General features: G+C 45.0%; 1 protein-coding gene and 1 pseudogene across 1 annotated transcript; both read left to right on the top strand.

Annotated features, from left to right (window-relative positions):
• The first annotated feature begins 1,003 nt into the window (after window positions 1-1,003).
• LOC118977430 (uncharacterized) lies at window positions 1,004-11,327 on the top strand. The gene is made up of 3 exons (XM_037032395.1): window positions 1,004-1,251; window positions 2,492-2,600; window positions 11,009-11,327. The coding sequence occupies exons 1-3, from the start codon at window positions 1,004-1,006 to the stop codon at window positions 11,273-11,275; spliced, it is 624 nt and encodes a 207-aa protein (XP_036888290.1). The 3' UTR covers window positions 11,276-11,327.
• LOC118977537 (uncharacterized) lies at window positions 5,503-5,635 on the top strand (annotated as a pseudogene).
• Window positions 11,328-12,557: the final 1,230 nt, after the last annotated feature.

The raw sequence follows: 12,557 nt of genomic DNA, 5'->3' as shown, positions 1-12,557 counted from the left end.
TCCTGAATTCTTTTAGAAGGTGCTTCCTGAGGGATGTAACCCCTGTACTGTGAACTCCCCAAATTCATCTCACTTAAGTAAGGTCAGTTTATGTTGTCCGAGGAAGGGCACGCCAGACAAACCGTAAACCGTTGTGGAAAACAAAAGCTGCAGAGGAGGTGGGGATGGCGCTTCATTCCCAAGGCAGAGCAGGAGGTGGCCGACTCCCCTGGGGGAGCCCTTTGTTAAGAGCAGCACCATGGGCCTCCACCCCAGCCCCCAGGCCCCAGCCCCCAGCCCTCGACGTCCAGGCTCATGTTCTGGAGCAAGGTTACAAACCTGCATCCTGACTCTCCCTTCTTCACTCCACGAGGATTAAGCTTTTTTTTTTCAGGTCACGACTGTGAACGTGCACCTGAGATACATACCACCTTGCTATGACTGACTCAGGGCTAAGAGTCAACAAAAGCAAAGTCAAAACCAGGAGAGGGTTTCTGTTTCCTCCAAGGACATTCAAAAGGGAACACTGTTGCCAAAGGGTGTAACAACGATGCTGGTTGGTCCTGGAAGCACATCTCACGTTACCAACCCTGATGCCGATGGAAGCCAGCACAACCTCCCTCCTCTAGTTCAGACACTACACTCCCCAGACTTGTCCAGTGACCCTGTTGGCCCAAAACATTGACTGGCCCTTCCTGGATTTTTCCTAATCACCCCTAACCCTATGTATTGTACCCACATTGCTGGGCCCTGCCCCCACTTTATTTCCAGGGGCACCTATTTGTTATTCCTACATTGCGTTTTTTCACGGAACCGTGGTGTGTGGGTGGGCGGGGGTTACTTCCTGTTTCCTCGGATATCCAGGCAGCCACCCAACGGTGCTGGTTCTGCTCTGAGCTTCCTTTTTCTCGTTCATGGGAAGCCGCCAGTTTGTCTAGGCAAATAGTTTTTACCCGTTAACTAGGCATCTGCCAACACAGGTGTCGCCTTTAGACTGCGGGACTGCTTACTTTCAGGAGGCTAGATGGCTGCCAAACAGGGGTCTGTACAAAGAGGCCCCACTGTTTGTTTACTCTGCGCCCCGGTCCGCACGGGCAGGACGCTGGCACAGCTCTGTGGCATCAGGGTGCCCATTAGTTACTACCGGGCGGAGGCCCTGATGGGCGGGATCTCTTCCTGCGGGGACCTCTGGCGGATGCCCAGGCCTTCTCCACTGGCTAGGACGTGGACCTCAGCGCTGGAAACAGACTTCTCCTCTGCAGCCTCGACTCCGTGAACGCTCATTCTGAAGCTGCCGGTGGCAGGCCAACGCTCTTTTATGGATTACTTGGGATGCTGCTTTGGGGAAGTCTCTGGAGATGAAGTGGCCTGTGTTCTGAGGTGCCAGTATAAGCGCAGTTCAGGGCAGATATAGTCTCAGCAGGACTTGGCCTCCCTTTCCCAGTCTCTTCACAGTGGACTCTCCTGGTCATGCTGTTGTCTCTGCATGTCCATCGGCCTGACAGGTTGTGTGGCACGTTCCCTGCTCTGCTCTGCTAACTGCTGACTACTGCTGTGATGTGGCCTTAGTCGTCCAGAGGCCTTGGTGGCCCCCTCTTGGCCACTTTGTGACAGCCTTAGGCTGGATTTACAGGAATCAGGCGCAGAGAAGATGAAGGAGCCCGATAGATGAGGACCCAGTCATCTTCCCAGGCCAGGACTCTGTGCAGCTACCGCTGCTGCTTGCCGGGAACTTGCAGCTCAGTGGGGGATTCAGCACTAGCAAGGTGTCAACAAGTGGTGGGGCTCAGGGACCCCTACAGCATTTTATCGCACCCACACAGCAGAACGTTACTGCGTGAGAAAGTGTGTGGGGAACAGGGACAGTGTGTGCTTTCTACCTAAACTGACCCCTAGAAATGTCACCAACTGTCCAAATGGAAATTAATTTCCCATAAGAACAATTTTGTATTTGAGAGGTGTGTCCCTCGAGAAAGACTTGGATACAATGCAACACTAGCCCTGGCTCAGTTGGTTGGAGCATCATCCTGGAATTAGAAGGTTGTGGGTTTGGTTCCTGTCAGGGCACATACCTAGGCTGTGAGTTTGGTCCGAGGTCTGGGCGCGAGCAGGAGGCAACCATCTGATGCTTCTTTCTTGCACTGATGTTTCTGTCTCCCCCTTCTGCTCCCCCTTTCTCTCCCTCTAAAAAGCAATAAAAAATGTCTTCAGGAGAGGAAACAAACAAACAAATAATGACTAAAATGTGACTCCAGTGACCTGTGTGTCTTTGAAATCAGCCCCCACTAATTCTCAGCACCGTTTTTGCTTCTTTGCTCCACTGCTCCTGACACCAGCAACAGGCCTGGCTCCCCTTTTCTTTATCTTGCAGATTCTGCTTACATGTGACTTTGGTCACTCTGATGTCTCTTTTAGATAATTCTTCTGTCTCAGTTCTGCTTTTTGCTTTCTGTGTGTCTTTACATATTTACCTTCCGATATCACTACCAAATGTCCTCTTTCTCTCATCCAGGTGCTCCCAGAAAGCGAAGCTCATTGGACCAGTCAGCCATCATCTTTCCTCTTGGCCATCTCTAGCTCTCAGCCACTTGAAGGTTTGCTGTTACCTGTTCTTAGGTCAGGTACTTGTTCCTGATTTAATCACCATTGATCCAAATAGTGGGGCTCATTTGGGGTGACTTTTGCTGAACTAACCCCTTAGAGGGGTGTTATGGGAATGGCAGGCTTTCTTGTGACCAATATACTAACTCCTCCCTTCAGCAGGTTGACCTGAAACCTTATTAACATGCTCTTTGCACAGTACACATTTCACTGGAAAATGATGCAATCAAGTCGCCCTTAGCAAGGATTGCTACGTGAGACGATGGTGAAGGCAGGCAAAGTTCACTGGGATGTGAATAAATTAACAGAGCATGTGGAACACGGGGTACTGGGGAAGGGCTGGCAGTTAAATCATAGATGTAACCCAACTATTCTAGCTATCTAGTGCTACCCAACAAATCATCTCCAAGGTCAGTAGCATCAAGAAACCACCATTTTATGATACTCATAGATCCTGTGGGGCAGGAATTAGATAGGGCACAGTGCATGGCTTGTGTCTGTTCTACAGTTTCTGGGGCTTCATCTGGGACTGACCAGAACAGCTGGGGACAGAAATCATCTGGAGATTTCCTCAGGCAAATGACTGGTGCCTGGGCTGGGGTGAAAGAAAGGGTAGGCTCAGCTGGAACCCTCAACCAGAGCACCTATACATGGCCTTTCTACATGGCTCAGACTCCAAGGGTAAGCCAGTGAGCAAATGCAAGACCCGTGACCTTGTAACCTAACCTCAGAGGTCATGTAACATCACTCCCACCATACTCCATTGGTCAAAGCAGGCACAAGCCCACCCAGATTCATGGGCAGGGGATATAAGCTTCATTTCTTAGCGAGAGAAATGGGAAGGAATCTGTGGCCTTGTCTCACACAGGCCACACCAAGGATCAGTTTTCTCTTTCCCTTAAGTATCGCCTCCTTCTGCTATGCTTGGGAAAGGGAGGTTATCTCTATTTAGCCCCCACATTGTCCTGTAACAGGCAGCTGCTCCTCCACGAAGTGCCTCTTTTCCAGGGCCGCTGAAGGTCGGTCGCTACTCCCCTTGCTGAGGATCTTGGCAGCTTATTGATGGATTGTGGTTTCAATGTTGCAATTCTGTTATCTCCTAAAAGGTCTCTGTGGAGAGAGCAGACAACATAGGTCAGGCCCCATTTCTCGCTTTCTTTGACATAATTCACACTGGTGTGGATTTACCAGATTTTGTGAAAGACTAAGAGAACCTTTGAAGAAAGGCATTTAAAACTACATTATGGCCATGACCCTGCCCAGATTACAAATGAAGAGTCCCCAGCCCTGGCTGGTGTAGCTCGGATTGAGCATGAGCTGTGAACCAAAGGGTCACCAGTTCGATTCCCAATCAGGGCACATGCCTGGGTTGTGGGCTAGGTCCCCAGTAGGGGGTGTGCAAGAGGCAACCACATGTTGGTATTTTTCTCCCTCTCTTTCTCCTTCCCTTCCCCTCTCTCTAAAAGTAAATAAATAAAAATATTTATTTTAAAAACCAACCAGCCCACCAAATAAACAAACAAAAAAACAAATGAAGAGTCCCTGAATTGTTAACAGGAAGTAGATCACTAGTTGATCACTCAAACTAATACCTGGTATAAGACACAAATAGTAATTGATTGACTGAGTTGCTTTTTGAATACATGAATGCATAGATGGGAAGTGTACAAGAAATAATTATAAAAAATGTCATGGCTTAAATCACTACTTATTAAAAACATGTGTATGTTATGTATCTTATTTGCTGCACACAAGTATTATCATGAACATCATATTTCTTTTTTTTTACAACATATTTGGTTTGTAACTTATATGACTTTCAATTTGTAACTATGACATTGAGTCTTCCTCTTTAGACTGGATAGCAGTTAAAGTCCCATACAATAATACAGAAATAGTGCTGAGCTTCCCCATTGGCTTTTAAAAGTCCAGATTTCTATTTATATTTCTACCCACATGGATGCAAATCTCTGCTCTCCACGTGGACAATAGCAGTGGTCCTAGGGGAGGGTCCTGAGCTGACAACTGCTGTTCTCCCCTGGGTCAATGGCATTTCTGCTAATGAATTCCCTAATGACTCCACAGCCATTCCCAAGGTCCGTCTCTCCTACCCACCACCACTGTGAAGAATGAAAAAGCTAGATTTCTCAGCCTCCCTCAAAGCTAGGGTTTGTCATGAGACAGAGTTGGAGAGGATGAGAGGCAAGCAGAAGACTTTGTTCAGTTGTTAGTATTAGTGATAGAAGGGGCAGGTGTTGCTAATGTCATCATCTGCTATGTTTCATGCCTTTAATGTGAATATAGTGGGTGGAGGTGCAGCAAACATCCTGCAACAGTGGAACAATAAGCTGATGCTCTAGGATAAAGAGAGCCAGGGTCCTTGCGAATGTAATGACCAGCCCTGGACATTGCCTGCCTTAGGATAACTTGCTATGAGTAAAGTGAATCCCTGCTTGTTTAAACTTTCGTTTGCTGGGCTTGCTATTCACTGCAGCCCAAAGCATTCCTCACTGATAAAGCTGAAATAGGCTATTTTTAGTCTGCTTCTTAATCTAAATCCAGCATACCCTTAATCCAAATAGGAATCTAATCTTAACATAAACATAAAGACTTTAAGAAGGGGCTCAGATCTAAAAAGTGTCAGCCTTTTCTGTTTGCACATCTTGTTTTTGTGATGAGACCACAAATAGCAATTATGAAGATGCTACTTCAGAGATTTATAAGCCTAAGGGTGACTTGGCCCTGGCATCTCACTTCATGGCAGACAAATAAGCCCACGCTATGTTTCTCAGGTTTTATCACATAAAGAGCTTTCAAGAATGTGACTCATTTTTTCAGAAAAGTAGAAATACTCCATTTCCCAACTTCTACTTGGTCTAAGACCTGGACACTGTCGCCCAGTTAAATGTCAAAGCTATTTTGAGCTTTGCGCAGTGGCAGTATCGTAGCCAATGAGGTTTATCCAAGGCGCGATTATTGCTAATTGAAAATGTCAAAGCTATTTTGAAATTAACTAATTAATAACATAGTATTTCAATAAACAATGTTTAGCATTCAGGCTTCTTAGCTGTGATTATGTATCTATAACAAATGAGATGGGTAGAGCAATAAGTCTTTTGGCCCATCATCCAACTTTAAACGAAATTGTTTAGACTATGATTACTACATGCTAAGTGAAATTGCAGAAATACTTCCAAGTTCACTTTATGCAAAGCCTCCAACATGCTTAGTTCTTTTCATCTCTAGGAATTAGGGGAGCCTGACGCTTTGACTGAAACCACGAAGTGAGCCCTCCCACCCCTGTCTCTCTCCTTTCTCCCTGCCTTTTTCCCTCGGAGCCCAATGTTAATAGGTTGCACATGCTGCTAACTGCACCGCCATCCCTCCCCAAAGTCAACACTGCCAAGACGCCCTGACTTTCGGCGTGTCTCCCCAGTTCCTGGCTTGAGTTTCATGTGATCTGAACCACTCTCACATGAAACCAGGAAGACTGCAGTGCAGCGCTGTGGAAAATGTGAAACATCAGGCATACGATGGATTTTTCAAATCTGGACTCTGTAACCGAAACTTGGCTTGTTTGCTGTCTGGCTGATAAGGGTGGATGAGAGATGAAGACTTTGCTTTGCTGTCTCCCCAGCAGATCTGAGCATTGATCTTAAAAGGGACATTGCAAATGAAAGGGGTGATTAAACTGGATGGTTTTTTTGTTTTCTACCTATTTGTAATCATTGCTAAAGTTGGAGCTGCCCACATATCTTGATGGACCAGGAGCTGGATATGGAGAGGAGGCAGGCACAGAGTGACCAGGTTTCAGGCTCCAAAGGTCAAGGCCTTGGGAAAATTACTGACTGCATTCTATCTGTGGCAGGGAAATATGTTTGTCTGTGGTGGCTGCCCCCTGGAGAGGGAAGGGGTGCTCCAGCTGAAAAATGTCCTTATTTGTCTTGAGCAGGCCTACTGTTTTCAGGCACTCACAGCTGTGGGGTTTGGGTTTTTTTGGTTAAAAAATGTCTTGCTTTTGACCTTTCAAGATGGGTAGGATTGTGCAGAGTATTGTCATTAGTTTGTGGTGTGTCTGCTTTGCCTCTGCAGAGGCAGGATGTCATATCTGTAATGTCTGTTCAGGGTTTTACAGTCTCGTATTGATTACTCTTTATAGACCCCGTGGGCAAAGCAGGGTCTGTAAGCACGAACTGGCAGACTCCTGTTTGGTTCAGCTCACCCAAGTGCACTGGGTTTCTTTTCTTCTGACAGTCTTTCCTTTGCACACTGTGGAGGTAGCTGTTTTTTTCCAAATATGTTTTGGTAGCCCACTCACTTTTAATGGTATTATGAAAATCACTGATTTTGACTCTGACCCTTAGAAAGAAATACAATTAACACCACAACCTGGTATGTCTTTGAAACCCTTTTACATGCAATTCCCCCCTCCCCCACGCCGCCCAGTTGTTTTTGCTTCATTCTGTTTTATTTTTGAAAAGGTGGGCATGGGCACTAAATTGCTTTCATGACTCACTGAGGAGTTGCAACTGCACTTTAAAAAACATTGAGACAGCATAACTAATTTCAAAGGGTAAACAGCACTTTAGAATGGGACAATGCTTCTACACCAGTGAAAATAATGGTGTAAAACTGAATTCATTGGTGTTAAAAATTGCCCATGCTATTTGCGATAGACAGGCCTCTAAGACGGCCTCTGATTTTTCCTCGTTCCTGGTGTTCACACGCTAGTCTGGCCCCTTCCTCTTCAATACAGACTGGGCCCACTGACTTGCTACTATAATTAATGCAATATAGGAAAAGTGATGGGACGTCATTTTGTGATTGGTTTAGAAGACTTGTGACCACTGTCTTGCTCTCATGCACTCTCTTGCTAGCACACTGTTTCTGGATCCTCTCATGAGCTTTCTCTAATCAATTAAGCTAGAGAGACCCATGTGGCAAGGAACAGAGGTGGCTTCTCACCAATTGCAGGTCATTCCCCAGCTGAGATATCACATAAAACCATAGTCCCAACCAACACCACAACTGCAATCTTATGTGGGACGTTGGCCATAGAATCCAGCTAAACCTTGCCTGGATTCCTGACCTATGGGAATAAAAGTAGCCATGACTGGTTGTTTTAAGCAACTAAATTTGGGGGGTAACTTATCATGTAGCAATAGATAACTAATACACTGCCTTTTAGTGAAACATAAGATGGGACTTAGTACTCTTGGCTTTGAGACCGTGTCCGTTTGCATTCATGCACACAGTGAAAAAGACATTTGGATAGCTGTCTTTGCTTTGCTATGTTATACTAGCTTAGTCATTGACAAAGAAGCTTTTCAAATTATCTTCCAAAAGTCAGTGACTAAAGATTTCTTCAGTACAAAGAAGATGGAAAACTTTAGCATTATTTACAATTTTAGTGTTAAGCACTAATTTATTACAGGAACACTCTAGTTGAAAATATTTAAAGAAAGACAATATTAAACTGCTTGATTTTACAAATAGGGGTTTTCTGAATGACACAGGATTAAGGCATTTATGAATAACACAATCGTCTGGAGCTGCATCAGTACAGGCTTCCAAATGCTAGAATGCCACAGCACTGAGTCTTCCGATATCTTCTACTTTCTACCTACATTCACTACCTGAGTGATCTCAGCCAGTCTCATGGGTCCAAAATATCATCCAAATGCTGATAAAAACCTAAAAATATGTCTCAAGTCTGGACTTTTCTCTTGAATTCCAGATTTGTCTCTCTAACTGCTTACTCAACATATCCATTTGGATGTCTAAAAAGTTATCTCAAACTTAACACATCAGTCTTCCAATCCTCACATCCTTCCAACTCTCTCTCCTGTCTTAAAGAATGGCAATTCCATTCTTTGGTGCTCGAGCCAAAAAGTCTTGGAGTTATTCTTGACTCCTGACTTTTCTTTCACAACCTACATCTAATCTATTAGCACATACCACTAATTCTTCCTTTAAAATAATTCAGGACCTGGCTGTTTCTCAGACCTCCGGTCCAAGTCTTTAACATCTTTCCTAATTGGTCTCCCTGTGTTTGCCTTTGCCTTCATACAGCCCATTCGTAACACAGCATCCAGGAAATCTAATGAAAGCAAATGTCAGATCCTGTCACTTCTGCTCACAAGGCTGCAATGGCTCTATCGCACTTGGGTTAAAAGCCCAAGTCCTACCCTGGTAGCTCAGTGGGTTAGAGAATCGCCTTGATATGCCAAGGTTGTGAGTTCGATCCCTCATCAGGGCACAAGAATCAACCAATGAATGCATAAACAAATAGAATAACAAATTGATATTTCTCATTCTTCCTTCCTCACTCAAAAAAAAAAGCCCAAATCCTCACAAAGGGCCCATGAAACCCTATTTAAACCATCCTTCCTTCCACTCTGACCTTTGCTGCTCGCACTCTGCCCCCACCCTCACCCACTCTTGCCGGCCTCTTCTTTGCAGATTTCCACAGCTGCTGTGGATATTTTTTTCTTCAGGTGTCCACCTGGATCATTCATTCAGTTCTTTTGGGTCTTTGCTCAAATACTATAGGGCTCCCTTGATCACCTTTTTATAAATTGTAGTCACCTGTCTCTTGCTCCCAGAACTCTCTCACTGTATTTTTCAGTGTCACTTCCATAGCTTACACTGTACATGGAAACATGGTACTACACACCACACCTCCAGAGTCTGCTTCCCAGCACTGCAGTATGGACTCCACAGGGGCAGGCACTTTGGTCTGTAATCTCAGTGCCTAAGACAGTACTTGGTCAGACTAGACATTGCTGCTTACTAAACGAGTGGATGAAGCCCTTTTCTCACCAGTCTTCCTTTGCTTTTCCAGCCATATTACCAGTATTCACCTGACAGTCCCCCAGCACCGAAAGCTCAAGAGAAGCCAGCATAGAGACTGGTCATGAAAAATAATTACACATTCTGTCATCAGTCACAACTCACAATTGTAGAGTCTGATTTCCTTTAGGCATGGCTTTGTGTGTTTCATGTTTTGCCTTTTACACTGGTGACGACTTAAGCAACTGCAGGAAAGTAAAGCTTCTGAGGTCTCGATGGTCGGCAAAAACTGGACAAATATGATTTCAATGAAGATCTAGGTTGTGATTAATAAGAGCAACGTTTCTGTGTGCAGGAGGCAGGAACACACATGTTAGAAGGGAGTTAGTCAAAATAAGGAATAATAAACCTTTGAGAACTAGATTTTAGAAACTTTTTTAGACCTGACTCATCTTTAGACTTTGAAAACTCTCAAGACACCCTGTCATTAACATGTAGTGACTGTCTTAAAATATGTATGTGCTTTTTTCCCCCTAGACAGGACTATTTATAAATAATACTAGAATAGATTAATATCAAAAGACTTGCCCAAATAATGGCAAGGAATGCTACAGAGTAAAGCCAGCAGCCATGGACACTGCAGCCTACATTCTTTTCTGGAAGCATCATGCTTTAGGGGAGGAACAAAGGCTGCTGGCTGAACTGGAGATGGGGTGGCAATCAGAACTTTGAATTTCTTGGCATTCACTAGTTGGAGGCTTAACCTTCTGAATACTTGAGTGTAATTACATGTGGTTTCTTAAAAGAGCCTCAAACAAAGCAAATCATTTAAGGAATGTCTTAAAAGACAAATCATTTAGAGGAACTATGCTTTAGTCCCTCCAGGCCTGAATCTACCTTTAAAGAGATTTCTCATGAATTGCCGGAATTTTCAATAGCACAAAAGGCAATAATCCTATGAACTCAAATTTCTCCTGACTCATGGTATCCAAACTACCCAAAATGCTCTTTCCCAATAATTCTCTTAAATGCATAATTTCAAAGTAAAAATTAGCTTTGAAAAGATGCAATCATGTTAGCATAGGTAGCTAGATATTAATAAAGGAAGTGAGCAAAGGAAATCATTCAGAAGGCTAATAAACTGGGAAGCTGCATCCAATACTAGGTCTGTTTCACTAGGAAGTTACAGCTTCACACACTCCCCAGGAAACCACTGGCCCCTCCCCCACAGATTACCATGGGGAGGGATAGAACCATAAAGAGAAATTCCTCTGCTAGGTGCATGCCAGGGAAAAGCCAAGGCCGTGCAGGGAGTGGTGCTTCTGCAGAGACTGTGCAGTAGGAACCAAGACGGCAACAATGAGGGGCAGAGTCCAGCCTGGGAAAAGGGTCGGATTGAATGAGGAACACAGAACCCAGGAAATCTAGGAAATGGATTGGTTAGGGGGAAGAGCCAGCAGAAGCCCATGAAAGATTGGTAAGTTGATTGGTTAGTTTAAAAGGGCACCTGGTACTTCCCAAGCCTGAGATAATGTAATCCCAATTTAACAAATAGTTCTTTTCTCTCTCTCCCCACTCCCTCTCTTTCTCTCTAATATATGCTGGCCCTGATTGCTCACGTGTTTTCTTTCCATAGCAGCCATGTGGCCCTAGCAGCCCCCTGGAGCCTGCAGCAGGCCGCAGAGGCCTAGGCACAGTGGGGGCAGGAGCACAGTCAGGAATGCAGACGATGCTTCGCTGGATGAGGACAGAGACCTGGACCAATGAGGCAATGTGTCTGGACAGTAGCCCTGTTTCTGGGCCTGATGAAGACGAGGCTGAACTACTTTCACAGCGGGATGGAGCTGAATCAAGGACAGTCCTCTGTGTTCGTTCCAGGTTCTTCAATAAACCTTACCACTAAGTCTCACTCTCTCATATGTGGGTCCCTGGAATACTTCCCTGGTGGCTCCGTGAAAGGACCCCATTTCAAGGGGCAACAACCAGACCTCAGTTTCCATGGAAACTAAAAGAAAGCGAATAGGGCCCAGTGGGCAGAGGGTGGTGAGCAATACTTAGCAAAAAGGGTTTTGATGAAAGGACACACATTATAGTCCAGTATTTCATTTATGCAATCACACTTGCAAAGAGGCTACTTTGGTATTTTGAACTATATAGATTTTCTTTTCTGACCTGGGCCTCATTCTTAATATCTAATATTTACTGAGCACTTTCTATGTGTGAGACAGTGCGTTACATGGATGCCTTCACTAATTATTCTAGCAGCTCAACAAGACAGAGACCATTACTATTCCTGTTTCACAGGAGAAAAATGGGGAAGGGGTAGTAAGGTTAAGTGATTTGCCCAAGTTATTTTACTGCACAAATAACAGAAGCAGTCGTCCTGCAGTCTGTGTGACTGGAGTTCCTGCTCCCCAGTACCCAGCTGCTTGAGCCCCAGTAAGCCCCCTTCAGCCCACTCCCCTCCCCTGGCATCCCAGACAATTGCATTGAGCTACTATGGGCACATCTGTAGGCCCCTCCCTCCTAGGGGGATCTGGATGGAGACAATTCCATGAGGTTCTGCTTTCTGGAGATAGTCTGTGGCCTGTTTCCCAGTGAATTTGTTTGCCTCTGCCTTTAACCTGGTGACGACACACAATGTACAGAATGTACTTGTCCCTCCTTCAATGGCCAGCAGGTGGCTTTAATAAGTGGGGGTGGAACCAGCACTTGTCAGGGGCCTATCTGGTTTTGGAATAGTATTTCCAAAGATGAGATTAGATCCTTAACGATTTATTCTAATGCTTTGCATTCCCAAAGCCTGGGTCCTGTGGTTTCTTATCTCTTTATACTTCCCCTGAGGTCATTCCATTTCCACCCTGTCTGCGGCCCAGTAGGGTTATTAACAGACTCTGGGGCTTCGAATAGTAGTGGGAGGGTGGGTGGATGAGAGCTGGCTGGCTTCCTGGTCTGATGTCCCAAGCATTGGCTACAGCTCTGTTTAGGACCCAGACTCACCCACAGGAAAGACATCAGTGCTTGAAAGCCTACAAATGTTTGTGCAGGTGCGTGTGTGGATATTTGGGTGGGAGGGGGAAGTATTGATATGCACCATAGTTGTCAAACCTACAGTTATTTTTAAGGGACAAAGAACTCATAAAGTGTAGTCACACACACAACTCTTAAACTATGTGCCACATACT

This window comes from Sturnira hondurensis, unplaced genomic scaffold (genome assembly GCF_014824575.4).
Source record: "Sturnira hondurensis isolate 20B ecotype Veracruz unplaced genomic scaffold, ASM1482457v3 Scaffold0021354, whole genome shotgun sequence".
In the NCBI taxonomy this organism is placed as follows: Eukaryota; Metazoa; Chordata; class Mammalia; order Chiroptera; family Phyllostomidae; genus Sturnira; species Sturnira hondurensis.
Note: the sequence above shows the minus strand (reverse complement) of the source record. Positions and strands in the feature narration are given on the sequence as shown.

Coding starts and splice junctions, on each gene's coding strand:
- LOC118977430 (XM_037032395.1), top strand. CDS start 1,004: ATGGCTGCCAAACAGGGGTCTGTACAAAGAGGCCCCACTGTTTGTTTA. Junction 1,252..2,491: donor TCCTCTGCAGCCTCGACTCC/GTGAACGCTCAT, acceptor TCTCTCATCCAG/GTGCTCCCAGAAAGCGAAGC. Junction 2,601..11,008: donor GTTACCTGTTCTTAGGTCAG/GTACTTGTTCCT, acceptor TTCTTTCCATAG/CAGCCATGTGGCCCTAGCAG.